Source organism: Abramis brama (genome assembly GCF_963993115.1).
Source record: "Abramis brama genome assembly, chromosome: 7".
Classification (NCBI taxonomy): domain Eukaryota; kingdom Metazoa; phylum Chordata; class Actinopteri; order Cypriniformes; family Leuciscidae; genus Abramis; species Abramis brama.
Window position 1 is genome coordinate 28,494,488 of NC_139969.1, and position 27,065 is coordinate 28,521,552.

The window sequence follows — 27,065 nt, forward strand, 5'->3', positions numbered from 1 at the left end:
GCCATCTTGGAGCTGAATAAAGTTGATCCCAGTCTCTTTTATGGTTTCTGTCAAATCGGAAGGTCTGAGATCTCTAAACAGACATTTAAACCGACACTTCCGACTCCTGTCAGACTTCGACCTGAGGAAACATTAACCTAAACCTTCAAGCACCCGTTTAACACCATCCGAGCTCATAACGGCATTAAAGCACAAGGGTAAGTTAAGCAGCTAATGCGTCTTCATGTCCGTATATAATTGTCCTAAAGATAGTCAGCAAGAACCAGCTAGTGTTTCGAGCTGCTTGACATAACGTTACGTGTCGTCTCACCAGCTCAAGGCATGGTATTTATCTATTATATTATATATCTATTATTATCTGTTATATCTAAGTTTGCTCTCAATTGAAATAGTTATACTGCTGTCACTTTTAGAGACACTCCCACTGTTAATTCACCCTGTATCATAGACCCACCTCCCATATTTTGTTATAATATGTCAGAGGTCCTAAACTTGAAATCCAGAAACTTGCTACGTTTTATTTGGTAGGAATGTGGCGCATTAATACGGTTGCCCTTGTCTCTGAACTGATTACCAATGTTACACCTTCAGTAAACAGTATATGCATCCTTGTGCAGCTCAGATGAGGAATCATTCAGACTCTGTGCTCTTAGATAAGAGACTGAAATAGAGGGATTTTGTCTGTATTATAGCCTAGCCTACTGGACTGTCTAGTCTCCTTGTCGTCCTTATGCAAATGTGGGCTCTGAAACACGATCTTGCCTTAGTTTAGTTTGTTTTATCAGTGCCAGATCTCTAAGCAGTGTCATATATATAGTTGATCTGTCAGTTATGAGTGTGCTACAGTGGATGTAATGTTGTGTCCGGGTCACATTCCTCTCCTTTTGCTTCATTCACTCCTGCATTCATTGCATTCATCCAGATAAGACTCAAGGCTCTGTGTTTAGATAAAGGAATGATTGGAATGAGGAAGGATTCAGCCAAGGTTTCCATAGGCTCTTTCTGGACATAACAAACAAGTTGCTGATGATCCTTTTTATTCTCAGTTTATGTTTTAATATAATATGTTAAGTAATATAAAAAAAAAAAAACATATTATGATTTTTTTCCACTCATGATGTAATTATGTGAAGTTTTGACTGTACATGATAAACCATTATCATATTATCAACCAATATTAATTTCTGACATTATTATTATTATTTTTCTGGTACAGTTTTGGATTTTCATGAAGAAATGTCTTATTTCAGCTTACAATCAAAAGAAAAATGCATAAAGATATATTTTGCGTTAATTTTTTAAAGTTGGCATGAAATGAAAATTCACTTGATTCTACATGCATTTTATTGATCTTATTGTTAACAATTAATCCACGCATATGTTCATTTTCTACTTCTTTTTTGGACCTTGTAATTCTTAATAAAAATGTCAAATCTTCAGATTAAACCGACTTCTCTCCGGTGATCAGGATTGCCAGGTCTGCGTAACAAAACTAGCCCAATGGCCAATTAAAAGTAGGCAAAAGTAGCCCAGTGACCATATCGCAAATATCAAAACTCAAAATATGCACTTTCCGTAGTACCTATTTTACAGTCACTTTTATGCAAATTGAAAACCACTATATGATAGTGATCATAAACACAGCTCAAAAGCTCCCTAAATATGGCCCTCCTTGACAAAACATCCAGCACTGTTTTATCATCGGTAGAAAATAAAATATTTCAAAGTGGTGCTGTCACGGTTCCTCGATTAAATTAGAGTACTCCATTTAAAAAAAATCCTCTGGCAATTTAAAAGTGTCGATTTACAGGTTACATTGTGTCTTCCAGCGTCTCAGAGCGGCTCCGTTCACAGTAATAGTACAAGTTTCTATAGAGTACAATACTAAGAGTGGTGGTAGATCCACTCAGGAAATGATTTACTTTTAAAATAGGCTTTATTTTCTTCGTACAGTATATAATTTCTCATTTCATCTAAAAAAAAATATTGGACTAGGACATGTTCTTGGCAGGTTTAATTTGATTCACCCCTTTAGCCTGTCCTGTGAAGATCAGAAAGACATCTGGTCATTTATCTTCAACCGAATAGTTTGCACCACAGCCAACTTTCCTGACATATTTAATCTTTCCTGCTGCTCTGTGTTATGAAATACTCTTTCCAAACATCTGGGCTGGGGTTATACTGCTATTGATTTCTGTATTTTTCTTGTGTCACAAGGAACTTCCCAGATTGAATGCAACTAAATGCCTTTTAATTGTTATCATCATTCCTGTTGTTTTCCCCATAACATTTCACAGAGCCTGAATGGAGGCCCACGGTTCAGCACGATTGTCCAGGAAGAGAAAGAGAGAAGGTTCAAATGGAGAGGCAGAGGAGGGCGAGAAACCCCTGAAGTTGAAACGATGCACAGTGGTGAGTGAGATAACGGTGTAAGCGTGTGTACAGATGAGAGATGGTATTTGAGACCAAAGGCTGTGGTGCTTCTTGCCCCTCAGGGTCTGAAATACCCGGCTCCGTATGCAGATCAGCTCGAGTCAATGGAAGAAAAGCCATATAAGCGCGTCACCATGGAGGAAGCTCGCAGAGGCACTCCACGTAAGATATGTGCCCTCTGGTGAACTCCTCCCACACACACATTCAGATATACACGTGTCAGGTGTTACTTCCATTCACTGACTGTATGACTGTATTTAGGCTGATTCATTGGCCATTATATACGATTATGGCCAGGAATGTTTTTCATCATTTCAACATTGGAATTAAAGCATCTTTCGGTATCAACACTTGTATTTCTTTAACAAAAACAGAAAAGCTAAAAAAAAAACATAGCACAGACCCACTTTGACAATATTATTGGCTTCCTTGTTTTAATATTTGCTATTACAACCTTTAGACGACATAACTGTAATTAAGTGCCTGTTTTAAAAGTTCATGACATTCCCTCACCTCTCTAATGGCATTTTAGCCCACAAAAAAAAAACATTTCTTATTATTATCAATGGTGAAAACATTTTTTAAAAGCTGTTTTTAAAATTTTTGTGGAAACCGTGAAACATTTTTTTGTGATTCTTTGATAAATAGAAAGTTCAAAAGCATTTATTTGAAATAGAAATCTTTTGTAACATTATACATTTATTTACTGTCACTTTCGATCAATTTAATACATTCTTCCTTGCTGAATAAAAGTATTAGTTTCTTTAAATTCTTTAAATTAATTTCTTTCTTTCTTCAATTTTTTTAATGGTAGTGTGTAAATTTAAAACATTTCGTCAAATTCTAAAGCACAGTATTCTTCTCATTTAACCATTGGACTACTGACATGTAAGATCATGTGTGTCTAAATTAAGTAGCTCCCTTGATACCATGAAAGCTGATGTTTTTCTTTTTGTTTTCAGCCGACAGGCCTGTGCGTGTGTACGCTGATGGTATCTTCGACATGTTCCACTCAGGACATGCACGTGCTCTCATGCAGGCTAAATGCCTATTTCCAAACACGCACCTTATTGTAGGTGGTAAGTAATCCTGGGATTCAGTATTTGGAGTGTTTATCATTCTGTTCATTTAGCACAGAGTCCATCTTAATGTCAGTGCTGTATTTAGCGCCTCTCTTACCTCTCTGCAGTGTGTAGTGATGACCTCACACACGAGTTAAAGGGCTTCACCGTCATGAATGAGGATGAACGCTATGACGCAATAAGTCACTGTCGCTATGTGGACGAGGTGGTCCGGAATGCTCCATGGACTCTCACGCCCGAGTTCCTCACCAAGCATCGGGTAAGACGAGAGAGAACTGAACTGTAGCGTAATATGACACTCAAAGCAATGTTATATACTTTCATTTGTTCTGTAGTGTTTTGTTGGAGGATGAAAGTAAAATGGTAACCAAGCCGTGAGCCATTTATTTGTTCCCTTTTTTTAATTAAAGACTGTGTCTTTTGATACCTCAGATTGACTTTGTGGCCCATGATGATATCCCATATTCCTCAGCTGACAGTGATGATGTTTACAAGCACATCAAAGAAGCAGGTAATTATAACAGCCTCAGAACATGCTATGGAAGCTTGTTTCTGCAACTGAATAAAAAAATAAAAAAGGTAATTGTGACTTTTTATCTCACAATTCTGACTTTTTTCTCACAATTGCTATTTTACACCTCGCAATTCTGACTTTTTTTCTTAGAATTGCGGGATATAAATTCGCAGTTGCAAGAATAAAAGTCAGAATTGCGAGAAGAAAAGTCGATATTGCAAGAAGAAAGTCAGAATTGCGAAGGGAAAAGTCAGTATTGCGAGAGAAAATGAAAAATTTCAAGATATAAAGTCAGAATTGCGAGGAAAAAGTCAGAATTGCGAGAAGAAAAGTCGATATTGCAAGAAGAAAGTCAGAATTGCGAGGGGAAAAGTCAGAATTGCGAGAGAAAATGAAAAATTTCAAGATATAAAGTCAGAATTGCGAGAAGAAAAGTCGATATTGCAAGAAGAAAGTCAGAATTGCGAGGGGAAAAGTCAGAATTGTGAGAAGAAAAAGTTGGAATTGCGACAAGAAAAGTCAGAATTGTAAGAAAAAAAGTCTAAATTACGAGGGGGGAAAAAGTCTGAAATACGAGGGGGGGGGGAAGTCTGAAATGCGAGGGGGGGAAAAAGTCTGAAATACGAGGGGGGGGAAAAGTCTGAAATACGAGGGGGGGGGGGAGTCTGAAATACGAGGGGGGGAGTCTGAAATACGAGGGGGGGGAAAGTCTGAAATACGAGGGGGAAAAAGTCTGAAATGCGAGGGGGGAAAAGTCTGAAATACGAGGGTGGGGGAAAGTCTGAAATACGAGGGTGGGGGAAAGTCTGAAATACGAGGGGGGGAAAAGTCTGAAATGCGAGGGGGGAAAAGTCTGAAATACGAGGGGGGGAAAAGTCCGAATTACCAAAACATTTTTTCGCAATTGCAAGTTTACATCGGTCAAATCTGACTTTTTTCTTACTGTGCGTTCACACCACCGCCGGTGAGAGAGCGGCAAAATTCGCTCCCGCTGCCCTGCCAACGACGCCGTAGAAAGATTTGTGGATGCTCTGATGTAGATTGAATGCTTGGCCTTTTTTTTTTTTACTTAATTTAAAGGGGCTGCAAAGCAAGCAAGCATGTTGATCGTTATTTGTGCAGACTGACCAATTAGGGTATAAGTTAACCTCATGGAATCTTTTAAATGTGAAAGTAAGAAATTGATCGATGGAAAGAACTTAACAATTATAATGACATATTTGCTAACGAAATAAACCAATTATTAAAAGCCATTTGTGTGGTGTGGCTTTTGTGTTCATGGTTAAGTGCTAATCTAATTTGCATTCCTGCTGAAAAACAAGTGTTCTAGCGCAAAAATGTTGCAAATAAATAAATAGTGTTGTTCGCCTTCTTATCAAATTCACTTGATCAACCTCTCCTCTATTTTGCTTGGGAACTAATGTGGTCGGAACCAAAGTTTACCGCGTTCTCTGGAAACCTCTCAAGTGGAGGACTTCGATTGGTTGCCGCCGAACTGCGTTATAACTCATAACCATAAAGTTGACCTGACTTTAACTCTACTCACCACTCTCGCTGTCGAAGACGCGCCGCGCCGCCCTTGCCGGAGCTCGCCGCCAATTTTGTGATATAAACGCGCAATTGCGAGGGGAAAAAAGTCAGAAATGCGAGGGGAAATTTGCAATAAAAAATTGCAATTATGTTTTACATTCTTTTTATTCCATGGCGGGAACAAGGTACCATAGATTTATGCGTTTTGATTTAGAAATCAATCTCTGCGTCTAAAATTTCAGAGTATGAATTATAACCAATATAGAACTTACCAATTAAATATAAGACCATTTAGCTTCTGTCCAAAGCAAGTTACAATAGAATTTTTATCTTTAAAACAGTTTCTTTTTATTTTGGGCTTCCACAGGAATGTTTGCACCAACCCAACGAACAGAGGGTATTTCCACCTCTGACATCATCACACGCATCGTACGAGATTATGACGTGTACGTCAGACGGAATCTACAACGTGGCTACACCGCGAAAGAGCTTAACGTCAGCTTCATCAATGTGAGCGCTCTTTCATCATATGGGTTTGTTTACTGGTTGAGCTTAATCTCAAGATCAAGACTAGATGCCAGACATTAAATTTGCTTAGACAATCTACTCTACAGCTTCCTGCTCAGTTTTTATTTTTGTCCATATAATGGAAGTCAATGGGGTCCAATGTTGTTTGGACCACGGGCTTCTTAAATATATTTTCTTATATCTTTGTATTTCGCAGAAGAAAGAATAAATGATGACAGAAATCTAATTTTTGGGTGAACTATCCATTTGAAGCATTTACTCTCGACCTTTCTTTCAACTCTCTTTTTATTTACAGAAACTAGGAGTGGCAATATATTCAAATAGTTAAGAAATTGTAAATAATTCTATTCCATAATTCGAATTGTGCCTCATTTCCGACACTCAGGAAAAGAAGTACAACCTTCAGGAGCGTGTGGACAAGGTGAAGAAGAAAGTGAAGGACGTGGAGGAGAAGAGTAAAGAGTTTGTGCAGAAGGTGGAGGAGAAAAGCATCGACCTGATCCAGAAATGGGAAGAGAAGTCCCGCGAATTCATCGGCAACTTCCTTCAGATGTTTGGACCGGAGGGAGCGTTGGTGAGTATCTTTTAAACTTATGATACCAAAGTAACAAGACAGATGTTCTCATAATTCGACGGTGAAAGCCCCACACAGGGAAACCTCACTGAACGAACCACACACCAGCATTTAGAACTCCAATAATAAACTAAATGTCTGGGGCAGGAGATGAGGGACAGAACGAGAACGGAGCTCTACGACGCGCGCCCAAGAAGCTCTCCTGCACTGCCGTCTTTCTCAGCATATCAACACTCCCGCTCGTCATCAATGTGATCTGCCGCAGCTGAACCCAATCAAGCCGAGAGAGAGAGAGAGAGAGAGAGAGAGAGAGAGAGAGAGAGAGAGAGAGAGAGAGAGAGAGAGAGAGAGAGAGAGAGAGAGAGAGAGAGAGAGAGAGAGAGAGAGAGAGAGAGAGAGAGAGAGAGAGAGAGAGAGAGAGAGAGAGAGAGAGAGAGAGATGCACAAGTTGAACTGCACAATAACAAGTCACATCACAAAATCAAATAAATAATAAAAGAAATAACACATTACGTCCAGGGACGTAACAATAGTGTCCCAAAACTTCTAAGTCAGCATCCACTGCAAGCCACTCAAAATACCACGACTGACATAAAGCACATGAGGGACACGACTTTGAGTTTGATGTCAGCATGTAGTTATGCTAATGATGCAATATTCTTTGAAGCATTTTAGGTGCATTTTAGTGAATAATTTTTAATAATAAATATAGCTGCAAGTGGCAATTATCGGTGTCCAAGCACCAATAGCTTATGCAGATATTAGCTGTAATGTTGGTTTGGTCATCCTGAAATGCATGAGCCATAGTCTGTCATCAGAATGTTTTGGTATAATGACCTTCAGAAGTGTCTCACATTACTGCGTTCCCAAACAACAGCATCTAAACACAAGATAACATGTCAGCGTTTATTTGGCGCTTTAGGACGCAAGTCATTTATGATGTAGGAAAATCCCCGATTTCAGCAACTTAAGGAAACACTGCTTGCTTTATTTGCCAATGGTTTATGCAATTTCCAATTTTGTGCACAAGTTAAATATGCCACTTTAGATGGAATCATAGCTAGTCTTGAATCGCCACTGATAATCTAACTTAGGTTTGATAAGGCAGCTTTACGAAAAAACAAATGCTCACTTCTTCACCATCTTGCGGCCCCCTGGTTGAGAATGACTGTTTAAACTCATGAATAGATGAGCGGAGAAGCCATCGTGGTCTCCATTGGGATCAGTTTCATCACAAATATCCATGGCTCCACTCAAGGTCTCTAACTGGCTATGTGTTGGTCTTCCTCTCTAACAGAAGCACATGCTGAAGGAAGGGAAAGGTCGAATGCTTCAGGCCATCAGTCCGAGGCAGAGTCCCAGCAGCAGTCCCACACGTGAGCGTTCCCCTTCTCCAACCTTCCGTCTGCCCTTCTTCACCAAGACCTCCCCGTCCTCCTCACCCTCCTCACATCACAGCAGCGCCCTGTCCGGCTACACCTACGCCGCCCGCAAACAGGCCATCAGCGAAGACGAGGAGGACGACGAAGATTAGATTGCCACAGCACACCACGCATCTGTCTTCCAAGACTGGCAATCGAACTTCAGAAACGAAGCAATCCTTATAGAATCCATCAGTTTCGCACACACGGTATTAAAAGATATGAAGGTTTAAAATGGAGCGAAGTGTAGGACACTAGTAGTGACTGTTGCGTCAGTTCAAACTTGTGGAGGTTTTAAAAATCGCTGTCAGCGATGGGATGCGAGTATTCAGACTTCGGCGTCTCGTTTTGATTCATGCGGGATTGTTTTAGAATGAGTGCACACGGTATTAATGCGTTTCAGTTTTAATGATTTTAATGTTCATATGAATCGTATCATAATATATAATTGTTAGACATCTAATAGGTCACGTGTCTCTTGGAATGGACGAGATTGGCTTGTAACGTTGAAAACACTGAAACTAAGATTATCTATAGAAAAGAGCTTTAAAAAATTATAAAAATTGTTATTTGTCCATATCACAAGGCGCATAATCAGTGTTGTCATGGTTAATAGTTCTAAAAATGTGTTGAATAGCTAAAATACGCCAATATTACCAAGGCACCTCAAGCATGACTGTTGGGAAAGTGAGGTAGTAACTGTACCATCAATGCATAAAGAAGCATGACATAATTGAATCGGTCTCCCTATGCTCCGCTCATCTACTTGAATTTGGTGTGTCATGCTTTAGTACAGGTCATGATTGCAAATTTAAACACTATTTAAAAAATGTATGCTTTACATAAAAAAAAAGTTGTCAAACTTTTTTAAGAAAGTGAAGCAAATCACTGTTTTTTCTATCATTTAGTCACCGCACAATGCCGTTTATCTTTCACTGTGATTGTTCTCATGGAGCTCTTAAGAATCGTCCTAAAACTAAGGCTAAAGGGCTTGTTTTCCACGTTCAGTTTAGATGAGCTTTGGACTTGATCATTTCTTAATTAAGTTCTGCAAGTGAAACCAACTGAGCTGTCGATAATGAATGAATTGTTAATCAATGAAACCACTTGAAAGGAATATTCTGGGTTAAATACAACCTAAACTCAACAGTTGCTGTCCGGTATGATAGAAAATAATTTTGCTTTGGTATAAAAATTTGTTTACACAAATTTGTTTAAGCGTTACACACAATGAAAGGCTATAAAGCAATCATTAGTTTAAGTGTGTAATTATCGTTTTTTACGGAGTCCTACACTTGACATGACAAAAAATATATATGACGTGGCCACGAATATATAATTCGTTCTCTTGTTTTTGTAAATCGTGGTGACATTGAAATAATTTTGATTCATTTTAATTTAACTAAACGAAGGAAACTAATTATTACAACATGCCATGATTTAGTCAATCACGGGAACGAATTAGTAAAACGTGATGATATATTAAGTCGTTGGAATGAATTAATTAGTGGCCACGATATATATATATTTATGTTTTTATTTTATTTTTCGCATGACGTGCAGACTTTGTTTTTTTTTTTCTTTACCAGTTGAGGGACAAAATGTTCTTTGGTCAATGACAGCATGACATCTTGCGCTTAACTTGTTTTTAACCCTTAACATTAACTTTGAATAGTTTTGTCAACATTTTTTATGTACATCTATGGATATGCAATTGTCAGTTTTAGACAGTATGTTTAAATTGAGATTGTACCACTAGTGATTAAATAAATTTTCTGTCGTCTCGTTTCATAATTTGACAAGAGGCAGAGGCTCATCAAACTGCAGCTGTCCAGACTTGCACTGATTTCAGAATTCAGTTATTTTTCTTCAAATAGTTGATGCTCCACTTTCATGGTAATGTCTGTTTTCAAGCCTCTGATTTTTCCTTTGCACAAATTAAATGAATCTAGGAGATAATTACTTTATTAACTTTGCCTTCCCTTATCCTGTCAGCTTTTGATTGTACAGGATGACAGCAGAGACAGGAAGACAAATAAATGGTGTCTAATGTAAAAGTGTTGTTTTTTCTGCCATCTATTTTACACCCAAGATTAAACATTTACTTGTGCAGACAGTGTTCCTCATCCGTCATGATACAGCTATGAAATATATAGACATGTGATTTATGCTGAATTGAAGAAAATTGAAACTGCAAATACACACAACACAATGTTTTTTTTTTCTCCATTATATATTTATACCGAACTAAACAGTCACAGAGAGAGATAGATAAGATACTGAGAGTTTGACCAATGGGAGTATAACCAACGACAATGGACAGGGGTCCCGTAAGACCGACTACAGCGAATCAGGAAGCTGGGTTTTGAAAGACGGACATTAACTGCACAGGCTTTAAAGTACACCACTCACTGCTCTCCACTGGACCTGGTCATTACAGCACTCGTACAAACACATACAGGTAACTACGTTTCACATTTTGCATATTTTTGTAATTAGCCTTTTTTAATTCATCCACAAATCTTGAGAGGGAAGGAGGGAAACATAGTATATTTATAGGACAGTAAAAGCTGGTCCCTCTGCTAAGCAGCTCATTAGCAGCGCGTCTCGTAGATTCCGCTGCGTCCGATGTATCGCACCCATTTAATCACATCGTGGTCACTGTAGTTCAGTTTCGACTCGAACACCTTCAGGTAACGCACCTTCAAACCCGAGGGTGCAAACGGAACCTGACACAAGAAAATAACAGATGAAATACGACAGAAATGTGTGCCATGAAGAGGGTACAAGTTGTTGACAATTGGATACATCAGACAAACTATAAAATAATATAAATATGTGAAAATATAAAAAGTAGCTAGTTTTAACATCTAATGTTTGTACCTACCTCCCCCAAAAAAGTGACTGATATTCAAATATTAATTTATTTAACAGTTACTTATGAGCTTATTGAGGAAAAAAGACCAAATTAATATTTTAGTGAACGCTTTACAATAAGGTTCCATTTGTTGACATAATTAACTACGCTAGTTAACATGAACTTACAATTAAAAACACTTTAAAGCATGTATTAATTTTAGTTCATGTTAATTTCAACATTTCCTAACACATTAAAATCAAAAGTTGCATCTGTAAATATTTAATTGGCCTGAGCTAGCATGAACTTGTTTTTATTAACAAAAATTCATAAATACTGTAATGTATTTATCGTTGTTAATGCATTAACTAAATGGAACCTTATTGTAGAGTTGCCATATTTTCTTTTATTTATTAGAAATAAGTAGGTAAATAGATTTTTTAAAATTAATGTTTATAGCTAAATTATAACAAAAACAAGGTTTTTAAACCATATCCAAAGTACATCCAAATTTTTTAGTTATTAAATTTAAAATTTAAAAAGTTATTTAAGTTAACAATAAAACTTGCAAAAAACACAGCAAACCTCATAAAAATATTCAAATGTCAATTCATTCAACCCTTACTTACTCATTTTGATAATAATAAATAAATACAAATCTAGCTAACATTTTATTTATTATATGAGAAAAGTTAATAGATTGTGTTTTAGTTGATTTTTTAATCAAAGTTTATATTTATAGCTAAATTAAATCACACAAATAATGATTTTAAATTGTATCCAAACATGTCCAAAATTTAGTTAAATTAGTTAAAAAAGCACCACAAACCTGATAAAAAAATATTCAAAAATCCTTTCTGAATTTCATTCAACCCTGTAACTCAGCTTATTGACAAAAAATAAGCTATTTTTATTTATTTATTTATGAGACTTACAAGTTAGTAAATAGATTTTTCATTTTTTTTTTTTTTTCAGTTCTATATTTATTGCTAAATTAAGTCAGTAAGATTTTAATTTGTATCCAAACGTCCAAATTTTAGATACTTTAAAGAGTTATTTTTATAAAAAGGCCAGCGAACCTCATATAAAATAAGGTTAAGAACCTCTTGAACACCGAAAAGAAAACCGATTGAAACTTCACTTAATTCAACGCTCACCTCAAAGTTCATGGAAATGGGTGGACGGGCCCACTTCTTCTTATCATTAGTGGGCAGCAGCTCAATCTCAGCACTGATCTGAGACTCCTTCATTCCTGCCATGCGTTTGATCCTGAGCAGAGAGACAGACAGGATGACATGAGTATACACACACAAGCACCTGATGCAGAGAAACGTGAAGACGCTGACTTACTTCCACACAATGGCGTTCTCGCTGGCCTTGTATTTGGCTTTTCCTTTCATACAGATCACCTGCACTCCACTAGTGTTCAGAGGTGTTGGAATGCGTACCTGTTCAAAACAGTCACCACACACATCATCTGCCAAACTCTTTTACAAACAAACTGAAATGTTCTGTCTTAGGTGTCTTAAGTTAAGTCTCTATTTTCTCTTTTAACTCACCTCTATTTTCTGTGCCAGGAGTGAGGGCTTGAAATTAGATTTGATGACAACTTTGACCTCCAGCTTTGTGCGTCCAACCTCTCGGACCAGTGGAATGACCCGGAAGGGCAGAATAATGTCCTTAGTGGTGCGATACCTGCACACACAGATCGAGGATGTGTTAAAACAGAATCAGACTCTCGATGTGAAGACAGACTGAAGCTGAACTAACCTCATGAGCTCATATTCCCCATCAGGAGGGATGAAGCTGATGCTGCGCTCAGAGTCGAACTTGCTGAGACGCACACACTGATGGAAAGTGCAGTCGTCGATGGCTATGGACTGCTTCCCACTGCTGGAGAAACCAAGACGGTAAGAGTTTGATGATATACACCGTTAAGATATTTGGCAAAAGGAGCAAATACTAGAGCAGGGGAGTCCGATCCTGCTCCTGGAGGGCCACTGTCCCACAGTTTAGCTCCAACTTGCCTCAACACACCTGCCTGGAAGTGTCCAGTATGCCTAGGAAGACCACGGCTGTGTTCGAAATCGCTCCTATACACTCATTCACTATACACTTGAAGAAGTGAATGAAAACGAGTGAGTGAATTCAGACACCAAGTGCACCGGAAGGGCTGCCGCTTTTGTATAGTTTGTGCTTGCTGTTTAATAACCATTGATTGAATGAGTGTACTCGATAATGTCCACTATGGTTTCAGCACCAATACAAATGGCTGCCCCCTCAAACAGTGCCCTATTTGAGGGTATAGGGGGCGATTGTGTTTAATTGGGGTTGGAGGTAAACTCTGCAGGACAGTTGCTTTCCAGGAGTGAGTAGACGCCGCTCTACTAGAATAAACTGTACATAAAATGAAATTATCACTGACAAAAATAAATCAAAATCACTTACTGCTAAAATGTCACACTTATAAAAACTAGGGATGCACTGAAAGTTTTATTCGTATTTTTAATTATGGACATTAACCAATACCATATTATCTACCAATATTTAACTTGCACTACTGTTCAGAAATTTAGGGTCAGTACGATTTTTGGAGAGGGGGGTTAATACTTAAATTCACAAAAAATGTCCATTTCGAACAAATGCTTTTAAATTGTTCATCCTGATCATCAAATTTATTTTATCAAATAAATGCATTATTGGTGAGCATAAGAGTAAGAGACTTAAAAATAACCGACTGCAAACTTTTGAATGGTAGTGTATTTTGCTTTGTTGTTTAATTTTTTCTTTTATGAAATCTTCAATTTAGATGTAAAAATTAATGGTAAGATTAGTTGTTATCTTAAAGTAAAATTTATTATCAGAACATTTATGTCCATTAATGTTCTTCTGTAACCTGGCATTGAAAAAGAGAAGCGAGATGGAATTGAAAAATAATAATAAAATCCCTGAATTTAACAATATTGGCCAAATTAGACAAACAATTAAAAAAATGCTAATATTGGCCAATATATTAACCAATATATTATGCATCCCTACAAAAAAAAAAAAAAAAAAATTGTAATAAGACACTCATTTGTTCTGTAGATTAACACCACAACTAACATAAAACTGAACACAGAAATGTAAAGATACAATTACCTTCCCCCTAACTCACTTTGGGAGCACAGAGAAAGAGAGACGCAACAAAAACAGACAGCTTCAAAAATCAAAATAAACCACACACTTTACGTTCAAACATGTTTTAAAAATTCTGGATTGAGAAACAAAATCCAGATAAAAAGACAAACAAAATTTTCAAAGCAAACAAAGAGAGGAGACAGACAAGCAGAACAACTGCATGAACATGAAGCACTTCAAAAACCTTTTCCCAGCATCATCAGTAGTTCCTCCTTTCCCCTGTTTGTCAATGACGATTTTGTCATTCATGCCAAACTTGCATTCAGGCATTCCACTCAGGTAGCTCTTCATCACCACACGACCGGAGACGTGAGCGCTCAGGACTTGACCTGTCAGGATGACACACAGTAGCGTGAGAATGCTTTGACACTAAGGCCGTGTGTCAGACAAAAGCTTTTTTAGCCAGCTGAAAACACCTAGCTGTGGGCGCTTGAGAGCTTTTTTTCAGTTGAGAAAACTTTGGAAGTTGAGTTCACCTTGCTTGCTATGATACGGAATATCCGCGGAAGTGATACTAGTATCTCAATAGCCGCGTTTCCATTACCCTTCAAATTGCGCAAATTGAAATTGCAAATACGCTCAATGGAAACACGTCTATTTCGCAAAAACTCCCATTTATCGCAAAAAAGTTTTTGCGCTCGGATGAGGTGGTTCAGGCAATTCGAAAAGGAATATTTCGCAAACCTGCAATGGAATTTACAGTGCATTTACAGTCACCTGACTTAGAAGGCACGGTGTGCTTGGACAGAATACGAGACAGGGTTCTTTATTGAATTCATAAAAGACAAAATAATTACAGCAATAATGGATTCTAAACCTCAAAGAAATGCCACAATCAAGACCTCGGAGCAGAAACACTTCATATGTGCCACTCACAGTATAGCCTAAGGGTCTTTCCTTGCCATTAATGCTTGGATAACACGCCTACGTTCCCTTCCATTAATAATAATAATAATAATAATAATAATGTCTAGTGCGGTACGTGGCTGTGATATATATATATATATATATATATATATATAAACTTACCAACATCCTTTGCCATGATTTTTGGAATGACTTATCGCGCGAGGAAAAAATTACGTTTTAGTCGCATAACATCGGTTAATGGAAACGCTGTCATTTCGCAATAGTTTTTTATCGATATTTAGATAAATAAAATAAAAATAAAATAAATTAAAAAATAATAATAATAATAATAATAATAAATAAAAAAAACGCAAAAGTTTTGTGCAAATCTTTAATGGAAACGTGCCTACAGATAGTTTGTTTCTGCATTGTTTCTATATAAAAATTGTTGATGCAATGAAAAGTATTTTATCTGGATCTTGTTTTAAATTAGTTTGTTCCATTATTATGCTTGTTGGTGTCATCTGTTGCCATTGTACAAGCAATTCGGTCGTTTGGTCGCTGTTGAATTTGTCCCGCCCCTAACTCCACTGTGATTGGATGGCTATAAAAACAGTGATGAAAATGATGAATGCTGTGTTTTACCCAAAGTTGAACGTTCTTCAGCTCTCTGCGACCGGTAAAAACGTTGAACGCTCGAGCGTAAAACAGACTCAGCTCAGCTCCTCATTGCGCTGCTGGCATTTTAAAATCATGGCGCTCCCATTGAAACAACTGGACAAATACGCTAGCCTCTGGAAAAAATGCTTTGGTGGACACATGGCCTAAAACTGAAGCACACAGTCATGAGACTCATTAAGTCATTAATAGGGTCTTACCCTGTGGAGACATGAGCAGGTTGACACTCTCCAGCACATCCAGGAAGAGCTCGTTGCGACGGTACTTGATGCCTTCACGACGCCAACCGATCTGACCAGTCACCTGGCTGGTGATCTGAGACTGCTCCTCCTTAGTCTGAGGACAATAATGCACCACCAAAGACAGTTAGGAAGGTCACAGACTATTTTAAATTGTGGTTTAAATACGTTTAGTATGTAATGTAATCTGAGAAAAACGTAAAATATATATTAAAAAAAAGAAAAAAAAAAAGTGTACACATACCTGATGCTGCAGTCAGACACGCCCAGAAAAGCAAGGGGAAAAAAGAAAACGGTTTATATTAGAATCTGCATAGATAACATGGACAGGGCTAAAAACCAGGGCCCGCGACCAGTGTAAGAGCATTTCAGGACAGTTTGATGGAACTGTCACTTGCTCAACTGAGCTAGTTTTGTAACAATGGAAGTAAGCTTTTTTCTGTGTTCATTAGCTGCTATAGGTAAATATAACTTGAAAAATAAAGCGCAGTAAATGGTAAAACTATTTACACTACAAACCAGTGTGTTACACTGTCAAAATAATATAAGAAATACCCGTTTGAAATAACTGCATATGCTGTTTTGTACAGCTAAAAATAACGAAGCAAATGACACTGGAAGTGTACAAATTACAACAAATTGTTGTAGTACTGCAAGATGGCGCCACCCTTGCACCCTTTTTTTTTTTTAAATACCATCATTTATCGTTTGTTATGTAATTTTTTACTAAATGTTAACTTGACTGACTGCTTCATTTTCACTTTCAAGTTACAAATGGCCAAACCCACTTCTACATTAAAAAAGGTGATTATGCATATCATGTACATCAGGGGTGGGCAAACTTTTTGGCTCAAGGGCCACACTGGGTTTTAAAATTTGACAGAGGGCTGGCCCAGTAGCAGATTATGAAACACGATCTCATGAAAGTGTGTATCTATACCACGAATTTCTCGTGCCATTTATACGCCAAAAATGTTTGAGGTTAATTTTTAATTAGTCATATGTTAGATAATTATAGCCTATACTTTTTAAATATTGTTTATCCTTATTATTATTTAATGGTCCTAACAGTAAATTAGAAAGTGCACACTTAGAAGAGTAAAAATGACAGAAGGTTACGTTAATTCAACTATTAAAACTGCATATGGCAATCAATTTGCACTTCCAAAAGTCATACATTTGTGGAAAAAAACGGAATAAATGAATATACAAATTTATTTTAAGAATAATAAAATAAAACATAAAAAGCAAAGTCAGATCAGAACATTTAATGAAAAAAAAAACGGGTTCTGTACATGGCACACAGGGGAGCGTAGCCGAAAGCCGGGCGATAAAGGTCGGTAAACGGAATCAGTCAGTCAGGATACATCCACAAATCCAGAGGAGCAAAGAAACTAAATAGCAGACAAATCAAAGGAAAAACTAAACAGGTGTGCAAGCGGTTACCAAACATTTTTTTTTTCTCTGTGAGTTTCCAAAAAAGGAAAAAACATTAACGTGCAACAAGTCTATGCGCTTAAGTCGCTGTCTGTTTGGTTTCCATGGTGACGCGTCATTGCTTGTTACGTGACACACCGCAGCCACAACAGCGCTGAATGAATTATGATCTGCTTTTATGTCATATTTTCCTTTTTTACAGCTATGGCATGCAATATCTGATATTCCGATTGTCAAATATATGCAACGCAATATATATATTAGCCTACGCAAAGTATTGCAAGAAAAAGGCTAAATGTATGCGATCTCAAGACAATTTTTTAAATACTCGACGGGCCGGATTAAACAGCCTAACGGGCCGTATGTGGCCCGCGGGCCGTAGTTTGCCCACTCCTGATGTACATGCATATTTACTTATATGTTGTGCTGGGGACAGTGAAAATGTTGGAAAGACATGCAGAAATTCAATCTACTGGCCCGGACTTAGAGGACATCCAGAAAGGGAGGTTCCCAATCTCAACTCTGGAGTCACATTAGTGTTTAAAAATCGAAAATTCATATGAACATCAAAAATATGAAACTACTAAAAGAGCCTCTTCTTGCCTGGCCTTTGATACCCTGCTGGGTAATAAAAGTCTTCAGTGCTCCTGTCTCTGAGTTCTGTGGGTATCCAAAGTCCAGGATCTCTGCACACACAAAGACATAAATGAATCATTATTCTGGAATGAACCACTCAATGCTCCAAGAACTGTTTTAAACAGACTTTGTCTCCATTTGTTTCATTTAGGTAACCTTTTATTATTTCAGCTGGAGGACAATGTTTTCTGGACAGCTCATGGTTTAAGATGCACCTAACCGCCAACAGTGGATGACTGCCAGGAAAGCATGCCATTTAGAGGAGGGCGAGTTTGGTTTGAGGTAATGCGGTTAACACAGGCACATGGAGGATCAGATTTAACAGAGAACAGTGTCAGGAAATTACTCCTATGTTTCTGAACCAGCCTTACCATCCAGCAACTCGTAGATAAGCACGAAGTTGTTCTTGATATTCTCCTCACTGATCTTCCCAAAGTAGGCCGTCATGACGTCACACATCTTGTAGAGGAACTCGAACACCATCGCAGCGTTGACATTCTGCTTGGTGACCGCAGCCAGCCAGATGTTGGAGCGTTTGACGTGGAAGAAGCTGGTGCGGGCGATGTTGGTGACAGGAGAGCGCACCTGCTGACGGGCGTGGATCACGTTCACTCGGAACGCGTCCACAGCGTTGCGTCTGCGGAGGAGGATAAGGACGTGAGGTCAAGGTAGAGATAATGGAGTTGGGCAGGAAGAGTGAGCATATGGTCACCATCTGCCCGTAAACCCTTTAAGACAAGCACTCCTTTTATCTGCGAACAAGGCATTAAAGACTTGACTGTTCCCTGTTGACCCAAACCTTCATGAACCTCAAGATAAGTTAAAAGGTCCCGTAGACAAAAGAGCTCTTGCCTGTCTAAAACAAACAAAAGTGAACTTCTTTTGAAGAGAACTATACAGTCCAATAAAAGAAAATTTCGTTTTTGTCTTTGCGATTTCATTTCTTTTTAAAACCATCTGCTGTAACGGATTAAAAAACATAAAGGGCAAAATGAATGAAAGTGTAAGGTTGTTTCACGTAGAGACCTGCACCCAACGCAACAAGATGATGGCCGAATGCGGGTGCGGGTGGTTAGGTACTCGTGTGTGTGTGTGTGTGTGTGTGCGAGGGTTGGTGGAGAATAAAACGATTTGCATGACTCCCACAAAATAGAAATAACTTAAAGGGGTCATATAATGGTACATGCACTTTTACAAGTTGATTGTACTGAAATGTGTGTTGGCAGTGCCTGTACACAAACATCATAAAATGATAAAAATCCATCCAGTGTTTTTTTTTTATCTTCTTATATGTTTTCCTGTCTCAAATCAAGCCATTCGATTTTGTGACGTCACAAAATCGACGCCCCTCCCACGATTGTTGATTGACAGCAGCGTTTCAACACAGACCCGCCCTCGCTTGTGAGCGAGCTGTCAATCATAGTCCGTGCGGACCGGCGCGGTCATTGTTGATACGCTGGAGCACTGTCTATGAGAAGAATGGCGTCTAAGCGATTGTGGTGTTCTGTTCTTGGGTGTAATAAGGAAATTTTGATGTTCCTAAATCCGAACCGCTGAAGACGCAGTGGCTGAGTTTTGTTTTCGAAGGGAATATTCCCCACGATCAACGTCAATGCTTTCATTTTTGCGCAAATCATTTCACACACCAGACTGCTTTATAAACGAGGGTCAGTATAAAGCTGGTTTTGCTAAGAAGCTGCTCCTGAAAAAAGGATCATTACCAACTATTCGTGTTCCTGCTGCACCTCCAGAAGAAGAAGTGAGTGTAACGTTTTATTAACCTTTATATTAATATTTACATTAATCTTTGCAAATCGCTTGCACACTTCACGATGAATGCGGCTGTTTACACTCAGGGTACGTTACGGCATGTTTTCTATGTACGACGTTCTCAATATAATTCATAATCCCACGTTTATAATGAACAACGCATTATGGTTATTGTGTTACGGTGTACGCACAGAACGGAGGGGCGGGGTGAGCAAAGCTCATTATCATTTAAAGACACATGCACTTAAACGGCGTGCTGAAAACAGAGCTGTTTTTGACCAGGTAAAATGAGTGTTTTCTTACAATACTAATGAGAATTTTTAATTAAAGTATATTACAAACTTTTAATTTAGACCCTAAAGAATCATATTAGCTTGTACAAAAATGGCATTATATGACCCCTTTAAAATACATCTAAAAACAAACTGTTATTCATCTATTGCACAAAAGCAACAAGGACAACGAAAATAAAATAAAAACAATTTACAGGTACAAGCATAGGCAGAGTTTCTATTGCAGCGTTGTGCAATGTATGCGTGTTGATTTCTTGAACGCAATGGCCAATCAGATGCATTTAAGATAGAATCCACTCACCGCTCAAAACGTCTGAGTTTTTGTTCAGTGCTGAATTGTGCATGCTGGTGAATACTCTGATTATAACAAACTAAGTGTAGACATTATGAAAGATTCATTGTGCAGTCAGTTTCATTGATAATAACGGAGCTTTGTCAGATCGAGATGAACTGAGATGTCAGCTTTTAGGGATTATTAACGGAGCACACTTTGCGCACATTCTGCCATGCCAAACCATGCACGTAGTAGCCTATGCTTGCTTTTATGTTAAATTAACAGTGGTTTGTGAATCTTGATGCTTTGATAACTAATTTTTTAGGAGAATTTATGCTGGGATGTGTAGGTTGTGGCTAGGCGACACTTCACTTGAAATAATTTCATGGACATACAGGAAAAAAAAACAATTTATACTTTTATGTAAGCTTTTGCGTGCGGAAGGGGGACAAAACATGAATGGTGCCGGCGGGAGAGGGAGAAGGTAACATATATTTTTGCGGGAATGGGACAGAATCCTGCAGGAGCGGGCGGGAACAGGACTGAAAAATTCGTCCCGTGCATGTCTCTAGTTTCATGTATAGACAAACATTTCCATCAGAAAGGTGCATAATCTGTCAAAATATCCAACATACACAAACCCAAAAAATGACCAACATTGTGTCATCTCATGCCTGAGTGCAGTCAAAAGAAAAGGACATTATGGTAAACCTGCTGCTGGTACAATTACATATCCTCACAATATTCGAGTGACTGAAGTATGTCAGGTGACATGCTTGAAGTAGAGCTGGGCAATACATGATATATATCTATGAATATTTATAATTGAACAGATGATTAACAAACAAATGATTATTATTACACAGTTTTACAAGATTTTCTTTTTGGCCATAAATCCAAGTTTCCCAAACACCATTTAAGTAGGAAGGTTTCAAGCCCACTACTAGTGCCATAACTTGTGAGAATATTGTTTGAGAACATGTCAACAGTTTTTTGTTTTTTTTAAGTTTCCTTAATTTATACAAATCAGTATTTTTGAATTGTTTAAATATATCAGTTGAAAACACTAATTCAAGGTAAAATGTACAAGGAAGTCTGTTATTTTTTAATGGGTATATCTATAGACAGACAGACGGACGGATGGATGGACAGATGGATGCAATAACAAAAAGGTTGAGACGTATCAAGGCTTAGAAGGCATGTTTAGCTATATTGCCCAACCCTAGATTGGGTTCACTGGTGACATGCGTCAGAGTGATTGGTTGGTTGTTGTTGGGATCTAAAAAAACATGCCTGGTCATTGGTTGTAGTAGGATCGCTTACCTAGTGCTACAGTAGCCACAATGAACATGGAGAAAAACAGTACAAAGGACAAAGAGCATGAGGGGAATAATGACAAGGAAAAAGGAGAAAGACAAAGATGGGCTGAATGTGTAAATGGACAACAGTAATGCAAACACACACCAAATTAAATCTTTATGAGAACATTTGATCTGGGGTTCTATGGAGAGCCAAAAAAAAAAAAAAACTTCCCCATTTATGGTTTAAATGAAAAATGAAATTTAGTTTGTCAAGATGATGGAATGGGGCAATATTTCCTGTTTTCGAACATCCTGTCATCTTTCCTCTTCCCTAACAGGATAACCCCAATGGTATGGAGTTTAAACTGCTGAGCACGCATGATGAAAATAAAACCAGTATTTTTTTAACACCAACCAACAATTTTTTTTATTCTAATAGCAAAAATAGATATAGATTAGGTGTTTGTCAGTGTTGCTATGTGTTCTATGCAGTTTTTAGTGGTTGTTGTGTTTCCTGGATGGCTGTTTACTGGCCCGTCCCCAGATGGTTTTGAAAAACCTAGAAAACAATCGACCTGCATTTTCTCTAACATACTCGATATAGTCCTTAAAATCAGAATAAAATCTAAATCAAAGATACTATATATTGTTCGAACTTCGATGAAAATTATTGGACTGAAAGACTATCCAAGTATTCAGACTCTGTATGAGCAACGCACATTAAATGAGGCTAAAATGATGTTAAGCGACCCATCTCATGTACTCTACCCCTCTTATGAACTCTTACCATCTGGAAGAAGGTACAGAACTCTCCATTATAAACAGAACAGGTTTAAAATCTCTTTTGTACCGGTATCAATTAGACTGTTGAACATGAGTTAGTGAAGTCTACTTATTTTTATGTGTATGGTGTGTATGAATATTTTGTGTATTTTTTTTTTTATGTATCAGGTTTTGGTGAAATGCTGGCTATGGAGTCCATTACAAATTTCCCTATCAGGGACAATAAAGTATATTTCATTTCATATTTCAGAAGCTGTTTTAAGAGCATTTTTTTTCCACCCATGATGAACTCACTCACCCTATATCATCGCGGTAGACGCGGGAGATCAGCACCTCCCCTTTATGGTTATAGATGAACAGTCCTCCAATCATGGTGGCTGTCCCTCAGACCTCACATTCCATGGTGGGCTGTCACTTCTATAATTCACAGGACAATGAAAATGAACATGAAGCTCACTGACTGGCTGATAGAAGAGCTCTGTGGGACCTTGATAAGATATGAGAGGCATTCAGACCTACAAGTGAGACTAGATAAAGCAGCCAGGATGGTTTACTATCAACAGTTTGTGCTTCTGTGACAAACCAAATAATATAGTATAGGAGATGAAACGACTTACTGACTATAAAAGAAATCATCCAAGTTAAAAGCACATATTTGGTCATTGACAGATAAAGCTTCAAAAAAGTTTTTTTTTTTTTTTTTTTCAAAACTGATGTAATGCATATTTTTGAGTCATGAGCAATGCGTTTAAACAAGTTTCAGTTGTTAAATACCTTAAAGTGTTTTATTTAATTAAAAAATAATTATAAATTTAATTATAAAAATATTTGTTTAATGGTTTTATGTCGGGCGGTACAACCAAATAGTTGTATGTATATATACTGTAGTTGAACCACCTGACATGAAAAGTGTACCAACCTACCCATACGTGAAATGATAAGTTTTTACCAGTATTTTAGAGATCTAGAAATCTTGTCACTCTGTCACAAGGATCAGTTGGGCTCCTCTGGATGATGCATTATCATGTTTACTGTTATTACATCATCAATTCATAATAAAAGAGCCATGTTTGCAGTTGTGCCACCCTGACATTTGAGAACATATAAATTACAGGACAAAGGTTTTTCAATTATCTCAGCAGCTTTAAAACTACTGATATTTATAAAAATGTGTTGGTTCAAACCTAAAATGATGCCTCAGTATTTAGTTTTTTAATATTAAGAAACCATTTTAAATTAATTTGTTCGGGCAGTTGCACAACCTGACATTTTTGGGGGTTTAAAGATAACACAACATACAATAATATGCATTAAATAAATGAATTCAAACTAAATAGGTTTTATAGAATGAAGTGATGTCATAAATGTATCAAATAGCCTAATTTTAAAAGGAAATAATGCACTTGCACTAAAATATGCACGTCATGTCATTGACCCTAATAACAATATACTGAAAACTGAATGAGTAGCCTATATCTGTTGGCGCATGGCAACAGACAAAAATCACCCGTTTTTCAATCACAAAACGCGATATTGTGTAAATATAAGTGTTTGTTCGACAAACATTGTAACGGCAAATGATGTTGGTATTCACTCAATGTACAGGCGCCGAACAGGAAGTGTCCGTCCTGTGTGGTTAATCGCGGCGTAATTACTACAAGATGTCTGCCAACTGAGAGGCATGTTCCATTAAATGTTCGTGTTTTGAAATCGTTAACCGCGCGTCCTTCATCTCGTACCTAATATTAATTATTCAAAATGCACGAAGAGTCATCAATAGTAAGGGAGCTGGTGAGCTGCTCTGTTCCTTCCCTCGAGACCTGTATCGAAATTTCGCGGAACACTTCGATGATAAAACCATTCATCCAGGCTAAAATACAAACACTTTCTGTCCTTGGGTATGTTCAGTTAAAAAATGTGACCATACCTACTTAATGTCCGCACGAATAGGCGCGGAATGGACCGTTCCCTCTACGACCGTGGTATTTTTTTTGGATCTAAAGGATTAGCGGGACACTAGCAGCAATCCCTCCCTCGGCCAGGAAGTCAGCTGACAGCGTTGACAGCGCGCATGCGTACGGCCTGCGACAACGCAACTAACACTTTGCATGATCGTTTGTTTAATCAAAAAGACAAAAGGCGCCTATATTATTATTTTAGTTTATAATTGTATAAAGAATTATACTATATTCTTGCTTTAAAAAAAATCAGGTCATGAATATTAAAATAGTAAAGTGACGTTGCTTAGTAACCTCACTGAAGCGCCCAATAACAACACACCTAGTTAATATTTATGAGCCAAGTCTTCGCCGTAGTACAATGAGTACAAGGCGAAGGCGGACACTGGCGTGATGAGGATAAATGCTGTCAATGTCAGAGAACAGGTCATGGATGGACCAACACAGTTCTAGACATTATTATGTTTATAGAGTAGTTTATAGAGTATGTTTATTATTATGTTTTTAGCAGAGATGTTTGATGAAAACTACCGCATGCATCAGCCATGGCATCAGCTCACGTGAAATAAGAGTATCTGTCTTAGGTCAGAATCATCAGAACGGCTACAAATTCTACGTAACATGCCTGTATTAACCCTTTCATGCATCAATATGCCAACCTCTGTCAGGATCCCCCTGTTTTTAGGGCATGAAAAACAAGATTTACAAAAAGATATTGTACACATTATTTCAAAGAGATTTTCAGATGTACACTTGTTTTTGGTTTAATGTAATAACACAGCAATATTGTGTGTATTTAACAAACCAGTTAATAAAATTCTATAAAATCATCATATAGGCTACAAAAATATAAATGCAATTGAGTTTGTTCCCATTCGACCAGCAGACAAAGAAATTCATACAAGCTGAACTTCGCGTTTCTTTGATATCAGAACATGAGGACGTGATTCCATCAAAGATCTCTACGACCGGTGAAGGTACAACTCTCAGGAAACCCAACTCTGACTATGTAGATAACACTGACGCTCCATCCAGTTTAACCAGAGTACGTTGATTTACCCAAACTCATTTATACCGTGCTTGAAAGGGTTCATTCTGAAAGCACGCTTTTAATATTTATATACAGATTATAATTGCCTAGAACTATTTTCTAATATTCACAAAGAGATCTCATGCATGCCTCTGTATTTACTTAATTTAGCAATTAATGACTATTTGTAATGTATCTGATAATGTTTTGATAAATTTAGACTAATATAAATATATTTGATGATCTGCTGTTAGACCTACTATATATTTGACTTTACAAGGAAACAAAAATATGCTGAAAATATTAGTATTCTGGTCAAAGCACTGCTCATGCAGTGAGTAGGTTGATCCTGCAGGGACACAATTAACAAAGACTTTCTTGTCTTAATTCAAAGGATTCTGCTCATAAATGTTTGTATCAGCCTACGCACATTTGTTTCATTCCTATTGTATGAATAAACATTTTTTTTGTTTTGTTTATATAATCTCATCAGTTCAATAAAGAATGTAGGTTTGGTCAACAATCAGTATAGCCTAATGTAAATATCTTGGACAATGTTTTAATAAAACTATTTTATTTTACACTGGAGCAGAGTTGCAGACGAACCCGAGTGCAGTTTATTTCTATCCAAACGTGAGCAAAATACAAAACAAAGACTTGACTTGGCATGATCATTAACATAAACGTAGAAACAACTCACCACAAAGCGGTTACAGGGACAATACTAGACAAAGACGCATGGCAAAAATAAGGGCTTTAATACACAAGGACTAGTGACTAAACAAGACACACCTGTGAACATAATAAAGACAATTAACCAATGGCAACATGACACAAGAGACTAGTAGGGAAGCACATGGCAGGATCAAATGAGGGCAAGGGAATCACATGACAAGACAGGAAACAAGACTGTAACATGAAACATGAACCAAAAACAAAACTATACATTACAGATCCCCCCTCTTTGGGCGGTTCCCGACGCCCCCCCCAAAAAAAACAAAAAAAACAAGAGAGTCCAGGAGGGCAGTCTTGGGGTAGGGATGGCGGGCCAGGCCCATGAAGGGGGACAGGACTTGGACCGTGGAGCATGGGTGATGATGGCAAGCTAGGACACATCCAAGCAACAGTTCAGGAAGCCAGGGCAGTTCAGGGGAGCAGAGAGGTGTGGCCTCCGTGGTCTTAACAAGGGGCTAATTTTCTTGGGGGGAATTTCGCTCAGGGGCTATAGCAGAGTCTGGAGCGGCCTCATGGGCTGGAGAGGACTCTGAAGGGGGCTCATGGGCTGGCTCTTGGACTGGAGTGGACTCAGGGGCTGGAGCCATCTCTAGACTTTGGTCAGGGGCTGGAGACAACGTGTGTGCGGCCCACACACACCAAATGGCCGTGGCCATAATGGTCAGCACTGCACTCTCAGGAGCTGACTCTGGCGTGGCGGCCATGACTTCAAGAAACTCAGGCTCGGCAGGCATGATGTGAAGAAAGTGAAGAAACTCAGGCTTGGCAGGCATGATGTGAAGAAACTCAGGCTTGGCAGGCATGACATGAAGAAAGTGAAGAAGCTCAGGCTTGGCAGGCATGACATGAAGAAAGTGAAGAAACTCAGGCTTGGCAGGCATGACATGAAGAAAGTGAAGAAGCTCAGGCTTGGCAGGCATGACATGAAGAAAGTGAAGAAACTCAGGCTTGTCCGTCATAACG

General features: G+C 38.0%; 2 protein-coding genes across 2 annotated transcripts; one reads left to right on the plus strand and one right to left on the minus strand.

Moving 5' to 3' along the window:
* On the plus strand, positions 1-10,194 carry pcyt1aa (phosphate cytidylyltransferase 1A, choline a). The gene is made up of 9 exons (XM_084120539.1): positions 1-197; positions 2,298-2,412; positions 2,496-2,595; positions 3,396-3,512; positions 3,623-3,774; positions 3,948-4,026; positions 5,927-6,069; positions 6,473-6,661; positions 7,959-10,194. Exons 2-9 carry the CDS (start codon positions 2,305-2,307, stop codon positions 8,193-8,195), a joined length of 1,125 nt encoding a protein of 374 aa, XP_083976665.1. The 5' UTR covers positions 1-197; positions 2,298-2,304; the 3' UTR covers positions 8,196-10,194.
* Positions 9,970-24,440, minus strand: ap2m1a (adaptor related protein complex 2 subunit mu 1a). The gene is made up of 11 exons (XM_084120540.1): positions 24,307-24,440; positions 22,678-22,796; positions 18,330-18,595; positions 17,926-18,008; positions 15,847-15,982; positions 14,304-14,448; positions 12,710-12,832; positions 12,499-12,634; positions 12,290-12,387; positions 12,097-12,208; positions 9,970-10,811 (listed from the first exon to the last, which is right to left on the minus strand). Exons 2-11 carry the CDS (start codon positions 22,749-22,751, stop codon positions 10,677-10,679), a joined length of 1,308 nt encoding a protein of 435 aa, XP_083976666.1. The 5' UTR covers positions 22,752-22,796; positions 24,307-24,440; the 3' UTR covers positions 9,970-10,676.
* Between the last annotated feature and the right edge of the window lie 2,625 nt (positions 24,441-27,065).

Bases quoted from the DNA above. Each gene is read 5' to 3' on its own strand.
- ap2m1a (XM_084120540.1), bottom strand. From the start codon at position 22,751: ATGATTGGAGGACTGTTCATCTATAACCATAAAGGGGAGGTGCTGATC. The intron at 14,449-15,846 runs GTAAGACCCTAT...TCATCCTGACAG, and splicing joins CCTGCTCATGTCTCCACAGG to GTCAAGTCCTGAGCGCTCAC. The intron at 12,833-14,303 runs GTTTTTGAAGTG...TGGTTTCTCCAG, and splicing joins ACTGATGATGCTGGGAAAAG to CAGTGGGAAGCAGTCCATAG.
- pcyt1aa (XM_084120539.1), top strand. From the start codon at position 2,305: ATGGAGGCCCACGGTTCAGCACGATTGTCCAGGAAGAGAAAGAGAGAA. The intron at 2,596-3,395 runs GTAAGATATGTG...TTTTGTTTTCAG, and splicing joins AGCTCGCAGAGGCACTCCAC to CCGACAGGCCTGTGCGTGTG. The intron at 3,775-3,947 runs GTAAGACGAGAG...TTGATACCTCAG, and splicing joins AGTTCCTCACCAAGCATCGG to ATTGACTTTGTGGCCCATGA.